Source organism: Sturnus vulgaris, unplaced genomic scaffold, assembly GCF_052056855.1.
Source record: "Sturnus vulgaris isolate bStuVul1 unplaced genomic scaffold, bStuVul1.hap1 Scaffold_194, whole genome shotgun sequence".
Classification (NCBI taxonomy): domain Eukaryota; kingdom Metazoa; phylum Chordata; class Aves; order Passeriformes; family Sturnidae; genus Sturnus; species Sturnus vulgaris.
The window spans coordinates 6189653-6217540 of NW_028276164.1; the positions used below are offsets into that span (position 1 = coordinate 6189653).

Here is a 27888-nt window from a genome sequence, read left to right on the forward strand (position 1 = left end):
AGCGCTGGGCTCTCGGCCGCTCCCGCCCGCACTCGCTCCCCACTGCAGCCGCTGCCGCCACCACAGCGCGGGGGGGCCCGGCCTTGGCGCTCCCCCCCTCCCACCTCCCCAAATTCCCATCCAGGGGGGCGCTGGGGCCAGGAGACAGACGAGTGACAGATCAGGGGGGCTGGGAAGAGTCGGCAGCCAGAGAGCACTGAAAATCTCAGCAGTGACTACAGTGGGATCTTCGGGGACTAAACATGGCAGGGCACCCATGGAAGGTAGGAAGGGAAAGCCAGGAAGGGATCCCAGCAAAAGGGATGATGATCCCAAAATATCTCTGAAGCGTCCCTTCGGAATATGTTGAGGGAGTTTGCACATTCTCCCAGAGGTAATCAAAGACATGGACACCCTGGGAGGCATTAAGGAAAGTCGAGAAGGGATGGAAGGTGTCGCTGTGCTGGGAAGGGATTGGGTGAAGGAGACCGTGCAGGAATATGGTTCAGTCAAGATGCAGCAGGAGCAATCTACGTGGGAAAAAAAAAGGGTGATGGAAAAGAGGAGGAAGAGAAAAATTCTGAGGATGGGGATGTTTTTCAGCAGGCTCTTATCCTCAGAAGTTGCCAGCTGCTGCAGATCCTTTGTATCCCCGGTTGCCAGGACAGGCACACAAGGAGGTCAGGATTGCAGGGGGTTTCTCTGTGCTGGGCAGCGGCAGGAGCGGGCGCAGAGGGGCGGCACCGGGAGCACGGGCTGGGGGCCTGTGGGGAGCTGCGGGGCCGGGCCGGGGCTGTGGGGCAGCCGGGGCTCAGCGCCGGGCGCTGCCTGAGCCCAGCACCCCCCGGCAATTGCAGGCCCGGCAGTGGCCCCCGGCCCCCAGGAGGCTGCGGGACGCCCCGGCCGCTGCCCGGCCCCGTGGAGCTGCCGGCCCTGCCCGCCGGGGGGGCCGCGTTTGGACACTGCGGCAGGACAGGCACCGGCTCTGGGATACGGGCTGGCCACGGCAGCCACAGCACAAGGAGCAGCACGAAGGAACAGCTGGGAAATGGGCATTGGACGTGCAAGGATCGAGATTCGCTTTTAAGCATTTTCCTTGGGTCACTGCAGAAAGGAATGATTTAGCAGAAAGCTCAGCAGCTGTCAGAGGATGAGCACCCCCAGGCACTGAGGGGGCTGCAGGAGGGGCAGAAGAAGCCCCTGGAGCACTTGGTCACAAAGGCACAGCAGGGGAATGCAAGAAGTGATGAGGAAAAGGCCAAGGGGAAGGCAAAGGCCGTGGCAGAATTCCTACAGCTCCTGTGCCCATGGGGTCACTGTTTTTCCAGGGAAAATGGAAAAGACATGGACGGTCCTTCTGCAGGGATGCACAGAAGGAACAGCCTTATTGGGGCAAGCCTTGCAGAAAATATCACAAGAATTTACCCCACCCCCAGGGAATTGGGTTAATGCAGGATGTGGATGACTTGCTGCAATCAGGAAGACAAGAAGTGGTAGAAGAAGCCTCTGTGAAATGGCTGAATATTCAGGCTAAAAAGCATCTTTGAGTATTTGAAAAGAAGTGCAAATGGTGGAGATAAGGGTTAAATATTTGGGACATATTTTGACTGAAATTTTGTAGTGTATTGACCCACAGAAGTACCATACAATTTCAGAACTAACATTATCCAGCACTAAAATGGAGCTGGGATAATTCTGAGGATTAGCAGGCAATTGCAACACCTGCACGGAGGATTCTCTGTTCCAGCCAGAATATTGTACGACTTTTTAACCCCAGAGAGCCTTAATATTATGGTATGGACATAAGAAAAAGAACAAAACTTGAGAAAATGAAAAAACCAAAGTGATTGAACCCCTGCCATGGCTCTACCAGAGTCAGGAAAGAAATTGGAATGGGATGTGGATGTTAAACAGGGCCATGCCAAAGGAATTTGGAATTCCCGGCTGCAGGAGCAGCATGGGAGGGCACCACTGACCCTGCACTGAAGGCAACGCAGCAGCAGCCAGGGCTCCACATCGGGCCAAGCCCCTGGGCCTGCCCACAGATCCTCTGCTGAAATCCTCTGCCTGGGCACCCTCCTTTGGCATCTCCACACACTGGGGCCAATCCTTGCTGCCACTGCTGGAGCTTCGCTGCTTTCTGTGCCTGCACTGCCACAGCTGCTGGGGAAGACAACGGCACAATTCCACTCTGCCCCTCAGTTACACTCACACACTGGGCTGACGGGGATTCCATGGTCAGAAAATATACCGAGTGTAATTTTAAAAATCTATTTTTCTACTGAGGCTTCATGTGCCTTTGCTTTGGGGAAACGAATTTTAAGGATATTTCTAAGGAATTTTCCTCCAGTCAACAGAGATGAGTTTAACATCTCAATAGACTGGGAATAGCCCAAAAGATACTCACAAAGATAACGACCATTAAGGCCATCAGCAAACATCAAGGAACACCCACCCCAGACACTGCCCCTGGCATAGTTGGAGATGCCTGGTCTGCAGAAGGATGAGAAGGAAATCCAGGAGTGCGGACCTAATTAATATAGAGGGGAAGAAATCCGGGTCCGATAGGAAATTAAATACTTAGAACTACACAACTTGGAAGCAATGAACATAAAACCAATGGATTTCTATAGGTTTTGGACTGTAAAAAGTTAAGGGAAAATCTAGTAAAACTCACATATCATGGAATGATTTTCTCTGCACACCCGGGCTATGTATGGCTGAAATTATTTCTGTTGCACATCCTGGCTGGAATCAAGTAATGCCTTGATTCTCTAACAGTAGAAATGGTGTTGAAGAGTTTTGGGTCCTCCCACAGTTTTGGTGACAAGATTACACCGTTAGAATGTTTTTTTTTAATAATCCTACTTTTATATTTTGAGTTAAGATTGGGCCAAGGGTGTGAGAACCACATTTTAGTGTTAGGGTAATAAGCAGAAAAAATCTTTATTCCTTTGGGGATTTTTTTTGTGTATGTTTATGAGTGGCTGTTAGTGATGACAAAATTTTGGTATGGAATTTGTAATGTTCACTGTTCACCTTTAGGCTGCATTTGGCAAAACCAAAAGCCCTGTATAATTTAATAGAATATTGTTTTAAAAAGAAAAAAAGAAAAGCAGTGGGAGGGGGGAGGGGAGAGAGGAAGGAGAGAATATGTGAGTCCCCTGATGGGCTGTGATGAAAAGAAGATTCATTCCAGGCAGAGCCAGGAGAGGAACTTTAGAAATGCAAACTAACTCTGCTGAGACAAAGCGCAGACAATTTACCAAACTCTTCATGCCTGGGGGAGGAATTTGGCTGATTCCCTCTGCCCCTCACCCCAAGCTCTGCCTGCTTGCACAGATGGAATTTGCACAACTAAAGGCAGAGCCCATAGTGAGGATATCTGACTGCAACAGAAATTGGTTAAGCTGAAAAGGGAAATAGCAAACGCAGAATGTTGGGAAAACTTAATGAAAAACACCGGGGGGAAATCATCCCTCTCCTCACTCCAACCTGTGCTGTCACTGTCCAGGTTATATAGGGTGTATTGGGGCACTGGGGTGGTTTTGCTGCCACAAGTTCAAGCAAATGAGTTGGAAATCCAGGTATGCGGTGATTTAATTAATGTGCTCAATTGGTGCAGCCCTGGCTTCAGGGAGCACACCAAATATGGGGAAAAGATGAACAGACACCAGAACAAATCCTACACCACCATGGACCAGCCCCTGGGAGCCGTAACGAATTCATATCAGGAGACAGAGAAGTCATTTATCATTTCAATGGCATAATTAGATTACACAATGGCCTCAAATAACACCCAACCAGACAGCTCCAGCTCCTGATCTTCTTACAGACCAATCTATTCAGATGAGGAATGCAACGTTTCCCCATGGGATGGAATCAGATTATCCACTAACAGAAAGAGGAGGAATTTGTGGAAAATTAAATTACTCAAACTGCTGTTCCCAAACAGATCACAAATGAAAAGTGGTGAAACACAAAACAAAGAAAGTGAGAAAGTAGCTCATATTCCGGTCCAAATGGGCAAAGGATGGGAAGGGGATACGTTTCTGTGGTTCCCTGGCAGATCATGGCTTAAACGAATGTTGTTTGTCCTTGTATGAGCTACAGCGACTCTCATCTTTTTACCATGGGCCGTGGGGGGACACAGGCATGGACGGAGATGTGGGGGACAGTGACAGGAATGGAAACAGGAAGGGGTGCCCAGCACCCAGGGGACTGGGTTTGAAATGCAGGAATTCCTATGTGTTCCTAAATGTGATTGTAATTTACTGGGAAGGTTTTTGATGTCTTAATTTGGAATGCCAATTAATATTGGAAAAGGTGATACAGAGGCTAGTTCTGTTACACCTTTGTGTCAAATGTCTGGCAAGGCCTATGCTGAAGTGAGCCCAGAAGTGTGGGCAGCTCCAGAAAAATAGAGAAAATTAGATATGGAGCCTCTCCAAAGAACTTTGAAGCAAATGGGACAAGTGGTGTCTAAAAGCAATACCCTGTTCCAAGGGAGGGAAGGAAGGGCTTTCAGCCTCTTATTGAGTCCCTGCTAAAGGCAGGGCTTTTGAAGCCAAGGATCTCTCCCTATAATGTTCCTATCCTGCCAGTCAAAAAATCAGATGGAATCGATAGAATGGTGCAGGACATAAGAATAATAAATGGGATTATTAAACCCAGGCACCCCACAGTCTCAGATCCTTACACCATCTTGAACCAGGTGCCCTCCTCACACTGCCACCATTCAGGACTTGATGGCAAAGATGCTTTCTGGGGATGCCCACTCACACAGGATGGTAAACTGGATTTTGCCTTTGAGTGGGAACAAGAGGTAGAAAAGAAAATGGGAAAGACATGGACGGTCCTTCTGCAGGGATGCACAGAAGCACCAGCCTTATTGGGGCAAGCCTTGCAGAAAATATCACAAGAATTTACCCCACCCCCAGGGATTGGGTTAATGCAGGATGTGGATGACTTGCTGCAATCAGGAGGACAAGAAGTGGTAGAAGAAGCCTCTGTGAAATGGCTGAATGTTCAGGCTAAAAAGCATCTTTGAGTATTTGAAATAAAAGAGGAAATCGTGGAGAAAAGGGTTAAATATTTGGGACATATTTTGACTGAGTGTTTGTGTTGTATTGACCCAGAGAGGGACCAGGGAATCTCAGAAGTAATCCAGGACTAAAACGCAGGTGAAAGAATTCTGAGAATTAATTGGAAATTGCAGGACCTGGATTGAAGATTCTCTGCTCTAGTCACAACATTGTATGACTTTTTAAACCCAAATATCCTCAGTATTGTGGTATGGACAGGAGAAAAGGAAAAAAACCTGAGAAAATGAAAAATAACAAAGTGATTGGACCACCAGCTATGTGTCCTCCAGTCTGAGAAAAAGAAATTTGAATTCTATGTGTGTTATAAGTGTACATTGTATTATTGAGTTTTTGCAAATATTAAAATGAATGCTATATGTTGGAAAATTTTGCTGTACGAATATAGTTTCTTTTATTTCTGCAATTGACAAAACTTATAAATAGTTGTGTGATAAATATATTTTTCTTAGAGTAAAAAGTAAAAACCTTTTGTTCATGTCACAAACTTGGGAGAATGGTAAAAAAGATAATCAGGAAATTCTTCACATTCCCGGATTATGGGACACCAGAACCCCAGGGAAGGCAAAAATAATGATTTACAGGTTGGGGAGAATGATTCAGAATAATGCATGAAGGTCTATGAATATGCAACATGTTGCTGCATTTAGGAAGTGTTTTCTGAGTCAGTGTGTGCCCTTGGCTGAAGGCCAAGCATCCGGCCATTATAACCTTTGGCCAGAGCCAGGGCAGATATTCAATTCTCTCCCTTGGAATTGATCTTTGCAATTCCTTACCCTGGGAATTCTCCACCTAGTGCGGGCTGGAGATAAGGGATGTATATTTCAAGCAGTCTGTGGCCAGAATCCTGTCTCTTGAGAAATCTCTGCCACAGGAAGCTGGGCTGGCACAGAGCCTGCCTTGGCACTTTGCTGTTCACAGCATCCACCCAGGACTCTGCCTCTCAATTACACTCACACACTGGGCTGCCTGCGATTCCACTGCTGGAAAATATACGAGCTTTAAATTTTTTTACATTTCATTTTACTAGTCAGGCTCGGTTTGCCTTTCTCTCAGGAAAGAAATTTTAAAAGGTTTTTTTTAAGAGATGTTGCACCACTCAACAGAGATGAGTTTAACATCTCAACAGACTGGGAATAGCCCAAAAGATTCCCACAAAGATAACAACATTCAACAAAACTTCAAGGAAACATCAGCAAACATCAAGGAACATCCACCCCAGACACTGCCCCTGGCATAGATGGAGACACCTGGTCTGGAAAAGACTGAGAAGGAAATCCAGGATTGGGACCTCATTAACATCACAGGAGGAGCAATCCAGGTCCAATAGGAAACCAAACACTAAGAACTACACAACTTTAAAGCAATGAACATTAAACCAATGGATTTCAATGTGTTCAGACTGTAAAATTTCAGGAAAAATCTAGTAAAATTCACATCTCATGGAATGAATTTCTCTGCACACCCGGGCTATGTGTGGATGAAATTATTTCTGTTGCACATCCTGACCAGGATCAAGTAATGCCTTAACTCTCTAACACTAAAGATATTGTTGGAGAGTTTTTTATTGTCCCTGCAGTTTCAGTGACAAGATTACACCATGAGAAAAAATTTTCACATTAATCCTACTTTTAGATTGTCAGTTAGGTTTGGGCCAGGGGTGTGACAAGCAATTTTTACTCCTAGGAGAAGAGGCAGAAAAGACTTGATTGCATTGGAATATTTTTCTATATATTTGTGGTGGCTCTTAATGACGGCAGAATTTCGGAATGGATCTTTAGAAGCTCACCTTTAAGTTGCATTTTGCAAACCTAGAAGAGTATTAATGGTGAGGCTTTAACGCATAAACTCTTAATAAAAAATCGTTAAAAAAATAAAAAAGAAAAATAAAGCAGGTTGTGAGGGTGGACGTGTGAATCACCTAAAGGCTGCTCTGGAAGAAAATCCTAGTTCCAGGCAGCCAGGAGAGGAGTTTTAGAAATGCAAATTAACATTGCTCTGGAGAAGTGTGGACAATGCCCAAGGGCCTTCTTGCCAGGGGGAGGAATTTCCCTGAGTCCATCTGCCCCTCACCCCCAGCTCTGCCTGCTTGCACAGATGGAATTTGCACAACTAAAGGCAGAGCCCATAGTGAGGATATCTGACTGCAACAGAAACTGGTTAAGCTGCAAAGGGAAACAGCAAACGGAGAATATTGAGCAAATTTCATGAAAAAAAGTGTGTGTGGGGGGGGATCATCCCTGTCCCCAAAGCAATGAGGTGTTTTTGCTAGTCCAGAGAAATCACTTGAGAATCCAAACATTTTATCATTTCATAAGATAAAAGTGTTCAATTGATGCAGTCCTGGCAGGAGGGAGCACCCAAAAAAGGGAAAAAGATGAACGGCCACCAGAACAAATCCTACAAAACCATGGACCAGCCCCTGGGATCCCTAACGAATTCATATCAGGACACAGAAAACCCATCCATAATTTGAGTGGCATAATTAGGTTTAAAAGTATCCTTGAAATAATAACCAAACAGACAGCTCCAGCTCCTGACCTTCCTGCTGACCAAGCCGCTGAAATGAGGAACGAGACATTTCACCATGGGATGGAATCAGATTATCTATTTACAGAAGAAGGAGGAGTTTGTGGAAAATTAAGTGACGCAAACGGCTGTTTGCAAACAGATGATAACCGAAAAGTGGTTAAACAGATAGCAAAGGAAATATGAAAATATCTCGTATTCCGGAGAAAGGATGGGAATGGGACACGTTTCCGTGGTTCTCTGGCAGACCATGGCTTAAACGAATGCTCCTCCTCCTCTGACGTGCTGCAGCAACTCTCAGCTTTTTACCATGCACGACACCTTGCGCCAAAGAGGACACAGGAAAAGAAATTGAGTCAATGGAAATTAAAAGTTTGTAAAGGCAATTCTTGAGAAAATGAGAGAAGGAGGGATTGCAAGCAGTAAGATTAATATCGTAGTAGGGGTGCATATTAAGAGGGACATGCAGTAGGCGATCGGGAAGTCTGAACCTTCCAAGTATCTCAGCCAGAGGGGAATGGGAGAGGGAGATGCAGCCGGGAAAATGAGGATAAAAAGGAGGCTGCGTTTTAGAGACCGCATGGCAAATGCCGCATGGCCTCTCTCTTTGTTCATCAATAAAGTCACTTTTACAGGACTCCTCTGTCTCCTTTGGTCACACAAACCTCTGGCCACGGGAATTTTCCCGCACAGCCCCGGGCACAGGGCAGACACCTCTGTGCCACCCACAGCAACCGGGACGAGCCAGCGCTGCTCCGGCACCGGCTCCTGCCGAGGCCCCAGCGGGAAGGAGACCGCGGGCAGCCGCTCCCGCAGCGCCCTCAGCCCAGCGCCAACACGGGCCGGCACCGGCACAACCAACCCGCCAGAGCCCCCTGCCGCCCCCTCGGCCCGCAGCGAGCCCCGAGCCCCCGCACAACCGAGCGCGGCTCCCACCTGCGCTGGGGCCGCCTCCGAGCTCCGCCGCCGCCTCCCCGGGCTCCGGCCGCTGCCGCCGCTGCCGGGCCCGCACTGACGCTGCCACAATGGCGCCTTTGCTGCTCTGCCCAATCAGCGCGCGACAACCAGGAGTGACATTGGCACAATCAGCCAATGGCAGCGAGGGCCGGGCTCTGCACACGGCCCAGCCTCGGCCCGCGCTCTCAGGGCCCCCCGGGCTGTGGGAGGGCAAAGGCGGAGATGAGGAACAGCCCTGGAACGGGCCCGGGCCCGAGCCGCCATTGGCCTGGAAACACAAACAAAGTTCTCCGCAGCTCCCGGCACGCCTTTCCCAGCCTCGCGTGTTCGCTGGCTCCGGCTCAGCGGGAAGCCCTGGAGCCTCACTACCACTACCCCTAATTAGGACCGTCTGTGCATGGCTTTAATTTCCCCCAAAATGGGAAAACTGCCCCAAACCCCAGGGGATGACTGGAGGGAGAGATTTCTGGCAGAAAACTCCAAAACCTCAGAGCAGGATAATGAGAGGTAAATGGAGACCCTTCAAACCAGCTTTCCACACGCCTCCCTCCTTCCAGTGCACCTCCTACCTCGGCAGTGCAGGGTGGGAGAAACATCGCAGGAGAAACATCGCTTGCTCTTTTAAAACTTTCGGCAATTTCTTAAACCTTAGAAAAATACAGAAAAAGACTGAATTAGGAGAAAAATCAGCGCTGGGAGCACAGGACTAAACCCCCACGTGCTCCCCTACAGAATGGATGTTCTGCCTTTTATGGCCCTGGGCCCTCCCAAAGTCTTGTCGCCGAACTCCTTCTCTGCCGTCCATTGCTGGAGACTCCTTTCTTACATCTGCACTGGAGGTCAGGTGTAGGAACAAGCCGGCCCTCCCCAAATGCCCCGACTGCCTGAGCCATGTCGTGACAACAATGCAAGGGGGAGGGGAAAGAGGACTATGGGAGGATATATTACAATAACATCATTATACATCCACAAAACTTATCTTAACATACACACACTGTTCATCCTTTAATTGTGAGAGCCAACCACCACATTGCTCATCTGTAACAACAGCGACTGCACTGGCCCCCCTAGATCAGAGGGGGATGGAGCCAGTGCCAGTCCACCCGAATCGGTGAGGGCAGAGACTACCCCCTGCCCACCTGGGTATTGCATCAGCCCAATACATATTTACAAAAGGCTATACATATTCAAACACTTAAACAGAGTTGCTCCCCTGTCCTACCTTTTTCAAGCATGTGCAGTTTTCCCAGTCCTCATCATTTGTTACTTTTCAATACATTCAACAGGTGTGAATTCCTTCACTGGTTAAATCTTAACATTACAACAACTCTTCACCAACATTCACAACACAACATTTGCATTAAAAGATCTCTAAACTTTAGGAAAACTTCTTTTACAAAAGTCAACCTTAGAAAACACATAGTATTCCCTCTAACAATTCCTAAAGCCCACAGTGTAATATATTTATCACAGTGGCCTTGAGATTAGAGCCAGGCTTGAGCTAGGGAGTGTGACTGGGGCTGCCATTGGGTTTAGGACTAAGAACGGTCTTGGCCTTAGGGCAGGAATTGGGGCTGAGTTTGGGAATTCAAGATGAAGCTGGCATTGGAGTGTGGGCTGGCACTCAAAGCTGCACTTAGGGTTTGAGACTGCCATTGGGGTTGGGCTTAGAGTTGCAATTGGGGCTGGCTTTCGGCTTAGGGCTAAACGTGGCATTTGGTTTAGGGCCGAGCATTTGATAGGGGCTGGAATTGGGGCTGGGCTTTGTGGTTAGGTCTTGGGTTTATATTAGAGCTGGAATTGGGGTTAAGGCTAAATGTACCATTTGCCTTAGGCCTGGCCTTGAGATTGAGATGGCAGGAGCTGGGCCTGGGAACTGCTGCCTTTGGAGTTGCATCTCCTCCTCCCGTGGCCGCTGCTCAGAGCCCAGAAGTGCTCTGAGAACTTGAAGTTCTGGCAGCTGGGTTAGAGCCTACATGGGAGGAGGAGAAGGTTCACCAGAGCCCTTCTCCTGCCGTGCCAGCTCCAGGGCAAGGAGTGCAATGGAAGCCAGCCAATGTCCAAACCCCATCTGCTCTGCCAGTTCCTGTGGGAATGAGCTGCTGCAGAGGGGAAGATTTGGGTGGGAATGTGGTTCTCTAAGAAGGCCATAACTAAATGCTTGCATGGGGGTTTTGGCTTCTGGAGCAGTGGGGTAGGGCTGTGGTTGGTTCCTACTCCTCCATCCCATGATGATGTAAGGGGTGAGGGATGCCATGTGTGCTGTGCACTGGCAGTGATCCTCAAGAAATCCTTCTAATCCTCTCCTTCGAGCTCGTCAAGTTCCTGGAAATGACAGGACAGAAAAAAAAAATTTAAAGGTGCTCAGTTTTGTGCCCTCCTGCCCTTGTGGGGTGAGGGGCAGGAGGCAGAGGTCCAGCTTGGTCTCTCTTTGACCATTCCTTTGAGACAACACTGTCTGCTCCCACCACAAAGGCACAGAGGGTGCTCTTTGCCCCCACCAGTGGGAAGTGGCTCTGCTGACCCCACTAAGAGTCCTGGAAGATGAGTCTGTGAACGAAACAGTTGAATATTGCCTAGAGGGGGGTAGCAGGCAGTAGATGTGCCACCATTCTCTTTCCAGGATCCCACTGGGAGTACTTGAACTATCGACCATGAGAGAGAGACGGGGACACTGAATGGTGATCAAAATCCAATTTTTACTGAGCACTACATGTGCTTATATACCATTTACAGGAAGGCTGGTAATATTTTACTGCAATCACATAGACAAACCTTACATAGACAAACTCTCACACAGACAAACTTTACATTTGGACTCAGTAAAATCTTATTTCCCATAACCCAGACTTGATCCAGTCCTCTTGCAGTCAGATCTCTGTTTGCTCTTGCCAGGCATCCTCGTTGTCAGGCTGCATTTGCTGATTGAATCTGCAGTACTATCAGTCTCATTTGCATTACCCATATCCACATCTCCCCCGTTTCTTTTAACTAAAAATACACTCTTAAGCGATTTGTCAATTAAATTCTTAACACACTGTAAAATACAAGGAATAACTACTACAATGCATAATATGATGCCTAATACATACAAACCTATTTGAACTAAATTCCTGACCCAGCCAGTGAGTCCCCAGTGCCCTAAGAGCCACTTCAGCCAGTCGTACCCATTATCTACCCGAAGTTTATTCCCACCTTCTTTCAGGGCTTGAATGCTGGCATAGATGGGCTGGGAGTGGTCAGAAAGGTTAAGGCAACACATCCCATCGAATTCCTCAGCCACAGGCGGCGGCGGAGCTCGGAGGCGGCCCCAGCGCAGGTGGGAGCCGCGCTCGGTTGTGCGGGGGCTCGGGGCTCGCTGCGGGCCGAGGGGGCGGCAGGGGGCTCTGGCGGGTTGGTTGTGCCGGTGCCGGCCCGTGTTGGCGCTGGGCTGAGGGCGCTGCGGGAGCGGCTGCCCGCGGTCTCCTTCCCGCTGGGGCCTCGGCAGGAGCCGGTGCCGGAGCAGCGCTGGCTCGTCCCGGTTGCTGTGGGTGGCACAGAGGTGTCTGCCCTGTGCCCGGGGCTGTGCGGGAAAATTCCCGTGGCCAGAGGTTTGTGTACCCAAAGGAGACGGAGGAGTCCTGTAAAAGTGACTTTATTCCTGAACAAAGAGAGAGGCCATGCGGCATTTGCCATGCGGTCTCTAAAACGCAGCCTCCTTTTTATCCTCATTTTCCCGTCTGCATCTCCCTCTCCCTTTCCCCACTGGCTGAGGTACTTGGAAGGTTCAGACTTCCCGATCCACCTACTGCATGTCCCTCTTAATATGCACCCCTACTACGATATTAATCTTACTGCTTTCAATCCCTCCTTTTCTCATTTTGTCAAGAATAGCGCTTACAAACTTTTAATTTCCATTGACTCAATCTCTTTTCCTGCGTCCTCTTTGGCGCAAGGTGTCGTGCATGGTAAAAAGCTGAGAGTTACTGCAGCACGTCAGAGGAGGAGCAGCATTCGTTTAAGCCATGGTCTGCCAGGGAACCACGAAAATTTGTCCCATTCCCATCCTCTCCCTCTTTGCACTGGTACATGAGCTACTTTCTTATTTCCTTTGTTCTCTGTTTCACCACTTTTCGGTTATCATCTGTTTGCAAACAGCAATTTGAATGATTTAATTTTCCACAAACTCCTCCTTCTTCTCTAAGTAGATAATCTGATTCCATCCCATGGTGAAATGTCTCGTTGCTCATTTCACGGCTTGGTCAGCAGGAAGGTCAGGAGCTGGAGCTGTCTGCTTGGTTATTATTTCAAGGATACTTTTTAACCTAATTATGCCACTCAAATTATGGATGGGTTTTCTGTGTCCTGATATGAATTCGTTAGGGATCCCAGGGGCTGGTCCATGGTGTTGTAGCATTTGTTCTGGTGGCCGTTCATCTTTTTCCCTTTTTTGGGTGCTCCCTCCATCCAGGGCTGCATCAATTGACCACTTTTATCTTATGAAATGATAAAATGTTTGGATTCCTAACTGATTTCTCTGGACTAGCAAAAACACCTCATTGCTTTGGGGAGAGGGATGATCCCCCCCCCCCCCCCATCTTTTTTTCATGAAATTTGCTCAATATTCTCCGTTTGCTGTTTCCCTTTGCAGCTTAACCAGTTTCTGTTGCAGTCAGATATCCTCACTATGGGCTCTGCCTTTAGTTGTGCAAATTCCATCTGTGCAAGCAGGCAGAGCTGGGGGTGAGGGGCAGATGGACTCAGGGAAATTCCTCCCCCAGGTAAGAAGGCCCTTGGGCATTGTCTGCACTTTTCCAGAGCAATGTTAATTTGCATTTCTAAAACTCCTCTCCTGGCTGCCTGGAACTAGGATTTTCTTCCAGAGCAGACTTTAGGTGATTCACACGTCCACCCTCACAATCTGCTTTATTTTTCTTTTTTTTTTTAAACGATTTTGTATTAACTATTTATGTGTTAAAGCCTTACGATTAATACTCTTCTAGGTTTGCAAAATGCAACTTAAAGGTGAGCATTGAAAAACCCATTCCGAAATTCTGCCATCATTAAGAGTCAGCCACAAATATAGAGAAAAATATTCCAGTGCAAGCAAGTATTTTCTACATCTTCTCCTAGGAGTAAAAATTGCTTGTCACACCCCTGGTCCAAATCCAAATGATAAAATAAAAGTTGGATTAATATGAAAAAATTTTCTAATTGTGTAATCTTGTCACTGAAACTGCAGGAAAAACAAAAACTCTTCAATAATGTCTTTAGTGTTAGAGTCAAGGCATTACTTGATCCTGGTCAGGATGTGCAACAGAAATAATTTCATCCACACATAGCCCGGGTGTGCAGAGAAAATCATTCCATGAGATGTGAATTTTACTAGATTTTTCCTAAACGTTTTAGAGTCTGAACCCATTGAAATCCATTGGTTTAGTGTTCATTGCTTCCAGGTTGTGTAGTTCTTAGTGTTTGGTTTCCTATTGCACTCAGATTTCTCCTCTCCTGATGTTAATTAGATCCACATTCCTGGATTTCCTTTTCTGTCTTTTCCAGACCAGGTGTCTCCATCTATGCCGGGGGCAGTGTCTGGGGTGGGTGTTCCTTGATGTTTGCTGATATTTCCTTGATGTTTTGTTGAATGTCGTTCTCTTTGTGGGTATCTTTTGGGCTATTCAAAGTCTGTTTAGATGTTAAACTCATCTCTGTTGAGTGGTGCAACATCCCTTAAAAAAAACCTTTTAAAATTTCTTTCCTGAGAGAAAGGCAAACCGAGCCTGACTAGTAAAATGGAATGTAAAAAAAATTAAATTTGGTAGGCTTTCCAACAGTGGAATCGCAGGCAGCCCAGTGTGTGAGTGTAATTGAGAGGCAGAGTCCTGGGTGGATGCTGTGAACAGCAAAGTGCCAAGGCAGGCTCTGTGCCAGCCCAGCTTCCTGTGGCAGAGATTTCACAAGAGACAGGATTCTGGCCACAGACTGCTTGAAATATCCATCCCTTATCTCCAGCCCGCACTAGGTGGAGAATTCCCAGGGTAAGGAATTGCAAAGATCAATTCCAAGGGAGAGAATTGAATATCTGCCCTGGCTCTGGCCAAAGGTTATAATGGCCGGATGCTTGGCCTTCAGCCAAGGGCACACACTGACACAGAAAACACTTCCTAAATGCAGCAACATGTTGCATATTCATAGACCTTCATCCATTATTCACAATCATTCCCCTCCAACCTGTAAATCACTATTTTTGCCTTCCCTGGGGTTTTTGTGTCCCATAATCCGGGAATGTGAAGAATTTCCTGATTATCTTTTTTACCATTCTCCCAAGTTAGTTACATGAACAAAAGCTTTTTACGTCAAAATGCTGTACTTCAAAAAATATATTTACTGCAACTATTTCTAAGTTCTGTTAATCACAGAGCTAAAATAAACTATATTCATACAGCGAAGTTTTCCAACATATAGCATTCATTGTAATATTTGCAAAATTCAATAATATAATATATACTTATAACACATCTAGGATTCAATTTTTTTTCTGAGTATGGAAGAGCCATAGCTGGGGCACCAATCATTTTGTTGTATTTCATTTTCATTTTATTTGTTGCTTTTCTTCTGTCCATACCACAACATTGAGGCTATTGGGGTTTAGAAAATGATACAATGTTATGGGTAGAACAGAGAATTCTCAATTCAGGTCCTGCAGTTTCCTATTAATGCTCAGAATTCTTGCACCTCCTTTTCAGTCCTGGAATACTTCTGAGATTCTCCAGACCCTCTCTGGGTCAATAAACCACAAACCTTCAGACAAAATATGTCTAACTATTTTCTCCAGCATTTGCTCTTTCTTTTCAAATACTCAAAGATGCTTTTTAGCCTGAATATTCAGCCATTTCACAGAGGCTTCTTCTGCCACTTCTTGTCCTCCTGATTACAGCAAGTCATCCACATCCTGCATTAACCCAATCCCTGGGGGTGGGGTAAATTCTTGTGATATTTTCTGCAAGGCTTGCCCCAATAAGGCTGGTGCTTCCCTGCATCCCTGCAGAGGGACCGTCCATGTCTTTTCCATTTTCCCTGGAAAAACAGTGACCCCATGGGCACAGGAGCTGTAGGAATTCTGCCACGGCCTTTGCCTTCCCCTTGGCCTTTTCCTCCTCCCTTCTTGCATTCCCCTGCTGTGCCTTTGTGACCAACTGCTCCAGGGGCTTCTTCTGCCCCTCCTGCAGCCCCCTCAGTGCCTGGGGGTGCTCATCCTCTGACAGCTGCTGAGCTTTCTGCTAAATCATTCCTTTCTGCAGTGACCCAAGGAAAATGCTTAAAAGCTGATCTCGATGCTTGCACGTCCAATGCCCATTTCCCAGCTGTTCCTTTGTGCTGCTGCTCCTTGTGCTGTGGCTGCCGTGGCCAGCCCGTATCCCAGAGCCGGTGCCTGTCCTGCCGCAGTGTCCAAACGCGGCCCCCCCGGCGGGCAGGGCCGGCAGCTCCACGGGGCCGGGCAGCGGCCGGGGCGTCCCGCAGCCTCCTGGGGGCCGGGGGCCACTGCCGGGCCTGCAATTGCCGGGGGGTGCTGGGCTCAGGCAGCGCCCGGCGCTGAGCCCCGGCTGCCCCACAGCCCCGGCCCGGCCCCGCAGCTCCCCACAGGCCCCCAGCCCGTGCTCCCGGTGCCGCCCCTCTGCGCCCGCTCCTGCCGCTGCCCAGCACAGAGAAACCCCCTGCAATCCTGACCTCCTTGTGTGCCTGTCCTGGCAACCGGGGATACAAAGGATCTGCATCAGCTGGCAACTCTTAAGGCTAAGAGCCTGCTGGAAAACATCCCCATCCTTAGTATTTTTTTCTTCCTCCTCTTTCCCTTCATCCTTTTTCTCCCCCACATAGATTCCTCCTGCTGCTTCTTGCCTGAACCATATTCCCGCACACTCCCCTTCACACAATCCTTTCCCAGCACACCAACAGCATCCATCCCCCTGTTGTATGAATCTCTTCTGGACTTCCCTGATTGCCCCCCTGAGTGTCCATGTTCGTGATTACCTTTGGGAGAATGTGAAAACTCCCTCAACATGCTCCCAAGGGACCCTTCAGAGATATTTTGGGATCATCATCCCTTTTTCCGGGATCCCTTCCTCTCTTTCCCTTTCTACCCTCCATGGGTGCCCTGCCATGTTTAGTCCCCGAAGATCCCAGTGTAGTCACTGCTGAGATTTTCAGTGCTCTCTGGCTGCCGACTCTTCCCAGCCCCCCTGATCTGTCACTCGTCTGTCTCCTGGCCCCAGCGCCCCCCGGCAGGGGAATTTTGGGAGGTGGGAGGGGGGGAGCGCCAAGGCCGGGCCCCCCCGCGCTGTGGTGGCGGCAGCGGCTGCAGTGGGGAGCGAGTGCGGGCGGGAGCGGCCGAGAGCCCAGCGCTGCCCCAGCCCGAGCTGCCCCAGCTCCATGGCTGCCCCTGCGCTGGGATGCTGTGGGTTTGGGGGGAAGAGGGAGCCGGCAGTGGGTGCTGGGCCTGGGGGCAGCAGGAGAAGGGAAGGAGAAGCAGAGTTGAAGAACAAAATGATCAAAGGATGCACGTGGGAGGAGCAGGTGGGATTGTGCAGGAGAAAGAGGAATAATGGGAGGAAGAGGAGTGTGAGGAAGAGTAGGGATACCAGAGGAGGAGCAGAAACGGGAAGCAGCACAATGTTCCACTCCTCCCTGTATCTGCAGCCTCTGCCCCAGCCCCAGGAGCGTTGCTCCCGCCACATGCAGCAGGTGACTGAAGAGGACCATCCATGATTTTCACATGAGTGAATCTTGGTGTTTGTGAGCTTTATTGGGATAAATGTTGGTGCTTTGATTTTTTTGCTGGGGCTGAATCTTTATATTTTGGAAGGGATTTGGGCTGAAACTTGCTTTTTGGGGAGATTTTCATCTGTGTCTTGATGTTTGGATAATTTTTGTGCTGAATCGTTGTGTTTTGGAGGTTCTTATAGACACAAGATACCCAATGACTTCCTGAGTTGCACTTTGGAAGGAGGAACCCTCAGCCCAAGGTGCTCTCTTGTGTTTTCCTCCAAACCAGGATTTTTCATTCCCAAGGCATTGGCAGATGGAGGACGAGGAAACTCCTGAGAGGTCCCTCTCGAGAAGGAGCTGCAAACCCAGCCCAGGGAGCTGCGAGGAGGAAAGACCCTCCCTGAGCCGGGAAGGCGGCCGGAGATCCAGGCAGAGCTCAGAGCTGGTGGAGAAGCCTCCTGGAGGGGAGAAGCCCCACAAGTGCTTGGAATGTGGGAAGGGTTTCAGCTACAGCTCCCACCTGATCCAACACCAGAGGATCCACACAGGGGAGAAGCCCTATGAGTGTGGGAAATGCAGGAAGAGCTTCAGGAGTATTTCTTATCTGATGCAGCACCAGGTGATCCACACAGGGGAACGGCCCTACACCTGCTTGGAATGTCGGGAGAGCTTTGGATGGAGCTCTGCCCTGAGACAACACCAGCGCATCCACACTGGGGAGAGGCCCTACGAGTGTCCCAAGTGTGGGAAGAGGTTTCTGACCAGCTCCAGTCTCCTCAAACATGAGCGGATTCACACAGAGGAGAGGCCCTTCCGCTGCCCCGACTGCGGGAAGGGATTCAAGGATAACTCCCACCTCATCAGGCACCGGCACATCCACACTGGGGAGAGGCCCTACGAGTGTCCTGAGTGTGGGAAGAGCTTCTCCAGGAGCTCTCACTTGACCAAACACCAACGGAGGCTCCACTAAGGGAAGCCCTGTGAGTGCCCCGAGTGTGGGAAGAGCTTCGTGCTCTGCTCCAGCTCCATTTCCCATGGGAGGATCGGTGTTGGATGATCTCAGTGACCCCCGTTGGGCAGAGCCCTGGTGATCCGTGGTCCTGGTGATCTCCGTGGGGTGGGGGAAAGGTGTTGGAGAGATTTCTCTCCTTTCTCCTTGTGCTGCTGTGATTTGGTTGGTAATAAATTCCCTCGCTGTGCCCAGGCTGGCTCTGTTGTTCCCGTGCAGGTGCTCCTGTTCCTTCTCTCAACGCCCGGGCCTGTTCTCAGCCAATCAGAGAATGCGATGAAGAAGATTCAGCCAATGAGAGAGAGCAGCTGTGATGACTCACCGGTTGCCGGGCAGACCCGCAGCACCCAGTGTTCCCCACCTGGACCCCACCCTCCCCGCCCAGTCACGATCCCCCCGCGGGGTCCCCCCAAGTCCCTCCCCAGTCCCGCCCCCAAGTCAATGGAACTGGGTAAAACTTGGAAGCTTTATTGGGAGCGCTGGGAGCAGCTTGGCTTGGACAGAGTAACACAGGGTTGGAGGGGACGCACTGCACTCCCAAAATCAGCGAGGGGACAGAGCGTGGTATCCTGGCTGGGTCCGAGGCCACGGGGAGGGGCTGTAGACACTGCTGGCTCAGGAGTTCTGTGGGCAGAGAAAAGGTGGTGACCCCCGGCTGGCGGTCCCTAGGAGGAGCACACACACTGGGGGAGGGGGAACACGACCCCCGGGACCCCCCCTCTCCTTGCACAGTTAGTAGCTGAGCCCCAGTGCCAGGAAGACGAAGCCCAACACAGAGCCCCCATCCCCATCAGCACTTTACTGTGGGCAGCGTCGGGCGACATCTCTAGGGGACCACAGGGGTCAGGACCAACCAAAACCTCTCATGGACATTCCAAGCCACTCGAAGAATCCTCCCAGTCTCCCCCAGCCCACCTAGAGCTCCCTAAAACATTCTCCTGTCTTCCCAGCTTCCTTGGGATGCACCAAAGCCCTTCCTGTCCCTCTCAAAATGGCATAACTCCCTCCCATTTGCTCCCCTCTGCCCCAGGACCCCCAAACCTTCTACCAGTCCCTTCACAGCCCCACCAGGATTCACCAAGACCCCTCCCAGTCTCTTCCCAGCACAACCAACCTCATTCCATCCCCTGCTTTCCAATTCCTGATCTTTTTCCAGCTCCTCCAGGTTCACTCAAATCCCTCCCAGTTACACCCAGCACCCCCAGACTCCCTTCCAGTGCCCTCCAGGATCCCCGGAACCCCATCCCACCCTCCTAACATCCTTCAAACTCCTCAGCCATTCTAGACACCCAATCCATTCTCCCAGTTTAAACCAGGCTATCTCAAATTCTCTCCCAGTTACCCCAGCACAGCCCAATCCCTCTCCCAGCTCCCCCAGCGCCTCCCCCACTCCCCCCACACTGTGGGGTCCGGGCCGTGCCCCAGTGCCGGCTCAGGGGGTGCTCCAGGCTGACGTGCTCCACCTGGAGCTGGAGCTGACCCCGTGCCGGGGGGAGTTTCCAGCAGCACCAGGAGCTGGTAGAAATCCAGTCCCCATTGGGGACCAGGTCGGTGGCCACCACGTGGCCCGAGAGCTCCTGCTGGCCCTGGAACCAGCTCAGCTGGATGTCGGCAGGGTAGAAATCCATCAGGGAGCAGAGCAGGCAGCCGGAGCTGGGAGCTCGAGGGAACCAGCGAGATGGACACACTGGGAGAGAGTGGGGACACACTGGGATCAGCTGGGGGGGGACTGGGAGAGATGGGAGAGGGCTGGTGTGGCACTGAGAGTGACTGGGAATGAAATTGGAGAGAGTAGGGAAACACTGGGAGAGAGTGGAGTGGATTGGGGCAATGGGAGAAAGACTGGAGGTTTGGGATTTGACTGAAAAGGATTTGAGAGGGCACTTGGATAGAGGGGAGAGATTTGGGGAGGCACTGGGATGGCAGTGGGAGAGAGGCTGGAGGTCTGGGAGTGGACTGGGAATGGAATGTCTGTGGTCTAAAAGGAATTGGGAAGGACTCTGGTGACACTGGGAGGGACTGTGAGGACACTGGGAGAGACTGGGATGGACTGGGAGAGCCACCGGCGTCCCTTGGGGTGAGTGGACAGGAGGCCACAGGGCTGGGTATCTTAGTTTGAGAGACGATTTTAAAAAGCACACTGGAGTGAGTGCTGTCTTCTCTGCAGGGTTCCAATAATCCCTTTCCACCAATGGGAAATAAATATTAATAGATGAAAGAGGAAAAAACTCCAACAGTTTATTAACAAACAATAAGCCCACAAAGCAAAAAAAAAACCACCCAGACTTCTGGATATTAAATTATCAGACCTTTCCCCACACTCACCAGGGAAAATGACCCAAAATGCCAGAGAAATCCCTGCTCACAACACATTGTACAGGTGGCGCCGCTTCTTCCCCAGGGGAAAAACCAACGAGGGGCTGTCCCGAAGGAGATGAAAGCCCGGGGCTCGCCTGCCCTTGAACTCCTCCCCAGCCGGGCTCCGCGGGCACGGTCCCGGCAGGCGAAGCAGCGGGGCTGAAGCCTCGGGCTGTTTTCTCTCCCGGCTCGGCCCGGCTCGCAGCGGCTTTGGGCTGCAGCGGCGCCGCTCCGCTCCTGCCGGCGCGGAGCCCCCGGGCTGCGACACAGCAGCTGCTCAGTTCGCCTCCAGGCACGGCAAGGCTGCCCCTGCATCCTCTCCGAGCCAAGAAAAGGGGAAAAATCCTTTGTTTGCTTGGGGCAAAACCGCTTCTCAGGCAAACAGAAACCCACGGTGCACAGCGAGAGCCGCGGAAAACCCGAGCAGCGAGGCTTCAAAACGCCCGCGGAATGAACAAGGAGCCTCTCCCCGCCCCGGCCCCGCACACATCCCCTCCCGGGCTGCCGGGGTTTAGATACAATAACCATTCTTTGGGCACAAAGCAGAGGATCATGGAATTACCATCACAGTAACTCACTGCAAGAGAATCGTGTATAAAATAATCACATGTAAATATCTATCTGTAAAAGCACGTACTGAACTCTGGATACAGCAATGTGCTCTAGGACAGGAGTGGAGAGGCTGAACGGACACCAGGGGAGATGGGGAATGTACGGACACAGCAAACCCTCCAAGGTCTTCAACCTCATTCCCAGCTTTTCCGTGTTTCAAGGGCTTTGACTGCTGGAATTGAATGAACGGAGATGTCACCGTGAAAAGCAGAGCAGTCTGGAACCAGATACTGCTGCTGGAGTCAAAGTCTGGACTTGTCACATCTCAGATTTGAAAATATATTGAATAAAAAACGCCATTACCTGCAACCTTTCCCAGACCATCCATCCTCACACATAATGAAATACAATAGAATTCTTTCTAAAGAGTAAAAAAAAAAGGTAAAATGAACATTGAAAATGTTTCCGGATAAAAAGTCAAATTGAGAAAATACAAAATAATGAAGGGTGTCTAGAAAAGCCGGCTGTAATTTCTCAGGTATTGGGCTCAGTGTCAGCCCAGAGCCGGGCTCTGTCTCCCAGGTGCCCAAGTGCCCGGGCCAGCTCTGAGCAGCCTCTCCCGGCTCTCCAGCCCGGCTTTGCCCCGGCTCTGCCCCGGGCAGGCACTCGGTGTTTCCGTGGTGCCCCTGCCCCGCTCAGCTCCCCGTGCCCTGCAAAGGCGCCGAGGCTGCGCTCGGTGCCCCTGGGTGTCACTGAGCGAGGCACTGACGAGCCCCGGTGCCCGGGCACAGCCCTGAGGGACACCCCTCGTCCCCGGCCTCCCGCGGGACACGGAGCCACTGCCCACAAGGCCCTGGCACGTCCGGCCCGGCCAATTCCTCCTGCCCCGGCCAGCCCGGGCTGCAGCCCCAGGGCTCTGCAGGCCGGGGCTGGGGCTGCCGGCTCCCACCGTGGCCAAAGCCTCCCAGGGCTCTGGCCACGCCAGGGGCTACAAGGCCACGAGGCCGGGGCTGCTCCGGGCCGCTTCCAGGCTGTCCCTCTGCTCTTGGGTGCCGGGGGTGGCCCTTTGTGACACGGGCGTGTGTCAGGGCCCTCGGTGATGCGGGACATTGTGGTGCTGTCATGAATGAGATTGAAATCCATTGAAATCCATTTATCCATTCATCATTAATGAGAGTATTTAAGATCGCTTAAAAATTGGTGACAAGGGCATGAACAAAAGTCAGATTTAATATTAAATGACAAAGCACATGTTTGTTGGCAAGATTCACTCTACTGCCTACAGGACAGCTGAGGCACAACAAGGGAAAACAAGCAACAACAAAACCAAAAAATTCCAGGCAACCAAAACAGAAATGAACTGAGAACTCTCTAGGGGAGTGTGGGTGGGTGTGTGCTGTGTTTAGGTGCATGGGACAAAAGAGAGTGCAGGCAAGGATTAAAACGAACACGGCCTAATAACTAATCAATGCTAAGCAATACTTTAACTTCTCCCTTAACTTATACCTTAGCCCCAGCAATTCAACAGAGGTACAACAACGAAATAATACCTAACTTAACTTATAACTTAACGTTAACAATTCAACAGAGCAGTAACACTTAACAGCATTTAACCTAACTTATAGCTATAACTTCCATGTTGTACTTAGTAATTTAATGGAAAAACAACAATTAGCTTATGACTTACATTTTAAAACTTATCAAAACATTTAACACTTACAGCATTTAAGTAAGTTCATAACTATAACTGAACCTTGCTAAGAGGCCTAACTTAGATATCCAAGGTATTTCCACATCTAGGAAAGCTGTATTTCTCCCAGATTTGCTATAGTATATGTGCAGGGGCACACACACAGACAGAACAGTCAGTGGAAACAAGGTACCTGTGAAAAATTCCCCTCAGAGCTCAGTGAAATCCTCCCTTCAGATGTTTTTGCATCTCCCACTGACCAAAGGATGGGGCCTTGAGCAGTGAGGGTATGGGCCCAGGACACGTCGTGTTTCAGCGATCCTCCAGGCACAGCAAAGCCGAGGGTTTGCTGGCTCTGAGAGGCCCCTCAGAGGGAGACTGCTGGTCACAGCCCACGGTGGCCCAGGAGAGCTCAAAGGTCTCCTTTTGGATTTCTGCTGACAGGGTCACAAGAGAGTGGGCTCCAGTCATAACCATGTTTCATCCTGGCCTCAGTTTGGGTGGGCACTTTCTCTAGGAGTGGGGGAATGCATCACCACACTGGGATCTCAGGGGTGCCCATGGCCTGGGTGACGCTGGCCCGATGCCAGGCACCCACCAAAGCCACTCTGATCCTGCTCCTCCAGCTGCAAGGGAAGAGAAAGTTTAACCAGGAACTCCAGGATCAGATTAAGATGGGACGAGCAAACACAACAAACAGCAAAACGGGTGTCACAGACCCAGCCTGGGCACAGCGAGGAAATTTATTCCCAATCAAATCATAGCAACAGAAGGAAAAGAGAGAGAAATCTCTCCAAGCACTTCCCCCACCCAGTGGGGTCACCAGGAACACAGATCACCAGGGCTCTGCCCAACGGGGGTCACTGGGGATCATCCAACACCGATCCTCCCATGGGGGATGGAGCTGGAGCAGAGCACAAAGCTCTTCCCACACTCGGGGCACTCACAGGGCTTCCCTTAGTGGTGACTCCGTTGGTGTCGGGTCAAGTTAGAGCTCTGTGAGAAGCTCTTCCCACACTCAGGACACTCGTAGGGCCTCTCCCCAGTGTGGATGAGACGGTGCCTGATGAGGGTGGAGTTGTGCTTGAATCCCTTCCCGCAGTCGGGGCAGCGGAAGGGCCTCTCATCTGTGTGAATCCGCTCATGTTGGAGGAGAGTGGAGCTTCTCTGAAACCTCTTCCCACACTTGGGACACTCGTAGGGCCTCTCTCCAGTGTGGATGCGCTGGTGGCTTCTCAGGTGAGAACTCAAGCCAAAGCTCTTCCCACATTCCAAGCAGGTGTAGGGCCGTTCCCCTGTGTGAACCACCTGGTGTCGGATCAGTGTGGAGCTGTCGCTGAATCTCTTCCCACATTCCCCACACTCGTAGGGCTTCTCCCCAGTGTGGGTCCTCTGGTGCCAGATCAGCTTGCAGCTCCACCTGAAACCCTTCCCACATTCCAAGCACTTGTGGGGCTTCTCCCCTTCAGGAGGCTTCTCCACCAGCTCTGAGCTCTGCCTGGATCTCCGGCCGCCTTCCCGGCTCAGGGAGGGTCTTTCCTCCTCGCAGCTCCCTGGGCTGGGTTTGCAGCCACTCCTAGTGAGGGATCTCCCAGGCTTTTCCTCCTCCTCCATTAGCCCACACCTTCGGAATGACAGTTCCTGGTTTAAGGAAAAGAACAAGATAAGAGGTACTTGGGCTGGGGGCTTCTCCTTTCCCAAGATCATCTCAGGAAGTCACTGAGCATCTTGTGTCTGTGTGTAAGAACCTCCAAAACACCAAGATTCATCCCTGTGAAAATCGTGGAACCCTCTCCCCTGTCACCTGCTGCATGTGGGGGGAACAACTCTCCTGGGGCTGGAGGGGAGGCTGCACATACAGGGAATGGTGGAACCTTGTGCTGCTTCCCGTTTCTTCTCATCCTCCTCCTCTGTTTTGACCAAATTTCCTCACAATCCTCTTCCTCCTACTATTCCTCCTCCTGAACAATCCCACCTTCTTCTCCCACGTGCAGTATTTGACCATTTTGTTGTTCAACCCTGCTTCTCCTTTCCTTCTCCTGCTGCCCCCAGGCCCAGCACCCACTGCCGGCTCCCTCTTCCCCCCAAACCCACAGCATCCCAGCGCAGGGGCAGCCATGGAGCTGGGGCAGCTCGGGCTGGGGCAGCGCTGGGCTCTCGGCCGCTCCCGCCCGCACTCGCTCCCCACTGCAGCCGCTGCCGCCACCACAGCGCGGGGGGGCCCGGCCTTGGCGCTCCCCCCCTCCCACCTCCCAAAATTCCCCTGCCGGGGGGCGCTGGGGCCAGGAGACAGACGAGTGACAGATCAGGGGGGGCTGGGAAGAGTCGGCAGCCAGAGAGCACTGAAAATCTCAGCAGTGACTGCAGTGGGATCTTCGGGGACTAAACACGGCAGGGCACCCATGGAGGGTAGAAAGGGAAAGCCAGGAAGGGATCCCGGGAAAAGGGCTGATGATTCCAAAATATCTCTGAAGCGTCCCTTGGGAACATGTTGAGGGAATTTGCCCATTCTCCCAGAGGTAAACAAGGACATGGACACACAGGGAGGCATTAAGGAAAGTCGAGAAGGGATATAGGCAATAGGGGATGGAAGGTGTCGGTGTGCTAGGAAGGGATTGGGTGAAGGGGAGTGTGCGGGAATATGGTTCAGGCAAGAAGCAGCAGGAGCAATCTATGTGGGAAGAAAAAGGGTGATGGAAAAGAGAAGGAAGAGAAAAATACTGAGGATGGGGATGTTTTTCAGCAGGCTCTTATCCTCAGAAGTCACCAGCTGATGCAGATCCTTTCCATCCCCGGTTGCCAGGACAGGCACACAAGGAGGTCAGGATTGCAGGGGGTTTCTCTGTGCTGGGCAGCGGCAGGAGCGGGCGCAGAGGGGCGGCACCGGGAGCACGGGCTGGGGGCCTGTGGGGAGCTGCGGGGCCGGGCCGGGGCTGTGGGGCAGCCGGGGCTCAGCGCCGGGCGCTGCCTGAGCCCAGCACCCCCCGGCAATTGCAGGCCCGGCAGTGGCCCCCGGCCCCCAGGAGGCTGCGGGACGCCCCGGCCGCTGCCCGGCCCCGTGGAGCTGCCGGCCCTGCCCGCCGGGGGGGCCGCGTTTGGGCACTGCGGCAGGACAGGCACCGGCTCTGGGATACGGGCTGGCCACGGCAGCCACAGCACAAGGAGCAGCAGCACAAAGGAACAGCTGGGAAATGGGCATTGGACCTGCAAGCATCCAGATTAGCTTTTAAGCATTTTCCTTGGGTCACTGCAGAAAGGAATGATTTAGCAGAAAGCTCAGCAGCTGTCAGAGGATGAGCACCCCCAGGCACTGAGGGGGCTGCAGGAGGGGCAGAAGAAGCCCCTGGAGCACTTGGTCACAAAGGCACAGCAGGGGAATGCAAGAAGGGAGGAGGAAAAGGCCAAGGGGAAGGCAAAGGCCATGGCAGAGTTTCTACAGCCCCTGAGGGATGAACCCCAGGGCCCAAGGGGGCCCCAGCACCCAGGGGCTCTCACATCCTTACACCATCTTCAACCAGGTGCCCTCCTCACACTGCCACCATTCAGTCCTTGATGGCAAAGATGCTTTCTGGGGATGCCCACTTACACAGGATGGTAAACTGGATTTTGCCCTTGAGTGGGAACAAGAGGTAGAAGGGAAAATGGGAAAGACATGGACAGTCCATCTGCAGGGATGCAGGGAAGGAACAGCCTTATTCGAGCAAGCTTTGCAGAAAATATCACAAGAATTTACCCCACCCCCAGGGATTGGGTTAATGCAGGATGTGGATGACTTGCTGCAGAGGACAAGAAGTGGTAGAAGAAGCCTCTGTGAAATGGCTGAATGTTCAGGCTAAAAAGCATTTTTGTCTATTTGAAATAAAAGAGGAGATGATGGAGAAAAGGGTTAAATATTTGGGACATATTTTGACTGAGGGTTTGTGGTGTATTGGCCCAGAGAGGGACCAGGGAATCTCAGAAGTAATCCAGGACTAAAAAGCAAGTGCAAGAATTCTGAGGATTAATAGGGAATTGGAGAACCTGGATTGAAGATTCTCTGCTCTAGCCACAACATTGTATGACTTTTTAAACCCAAATATCCTCAGTGTTGTGCTATGGACAGGAGAAAAGGAAAAAAACCTGAGAAAATGAAAAATAACAAAATGATTGGATCACCAGCTATGTCTCCTCCAGACTGAGAAAAAGAAATTTGAATTCTATGTGTGTTATAAGTGTACATTATATTATTGAGTTTTTGCAAATATTAAAATGAATGCCATATGCTGGAAAATACTGTTGTATGAACATAGTTTCTCTTAATTCTGCAATTAACAAAACTTATAAATACAAATAAATATACATAAATAAAGAAAAGTTAAAATTAGTTGTGTGATAAATATATTTTTGTTGCAGTATAATGTCATAATCTTATGTTCATGTAACAAACTTGGAGAATGGCAATAAAGATAATCAGGAAATTCTTCACATTCTTGGAATTATGGGACACCAGAACCCCAGGGAGGGAAAAAATAATGATTTACAGGTTGGAGGGGAATGATTCTGAATAATGCATGAAGGTCTATGAATATGCAACATGTTGCTGCATTTAGGAAGTGTTTTCTGAGTCAGTGTGTGACCTTGGCTGAAGGCCAAGCATCCGGCCATTATAACCTTTGGCCAGAGCCAGGGCAGATATTCAATTATCTCCCTTGGAATTGATCTTTGCAATTCCTTACCCTGGGAATTCTCCACCTAGTGCGGGCTGGAGATAAGGGATGGATATTTCAAGCAGTCTGTGGCCAGAATCCTGTCTCTTGTGAAATCTCTGCCACAGGAAGCTGGGCTGGCACAGAGCCTGCCTTGGCACTTTGCTGTTCACAGCATCCACCCAGGACTCTGCCTCTCAATTACACTCACACACTGGGCTGCCTGAGATTCCATTGCTGGAAAGTATACCAAATTTAAAATTTTTTTACCTTCCATTTGTC

General features: G+C 50.5%; 1 protein-coding gene across 1 annotated transcript in view; it reads right to left on the reverse strand.

The window, feature by feature from the left end:
- LOC148218217 (uncharacterized) overlaps positions 1 to 27888 on the reverse strand; it is a 404528-nt gene that overhangs the window by 151849 nt on the left and 224791 nt on the right. The window contains 1 exon segment of the mRNA XM_088157926.1: positions 24006 to 24311. Within this exon segment, the coding sequence (XP_088014052.1) occupies positions 24006 to 24311 (306 nt within the window).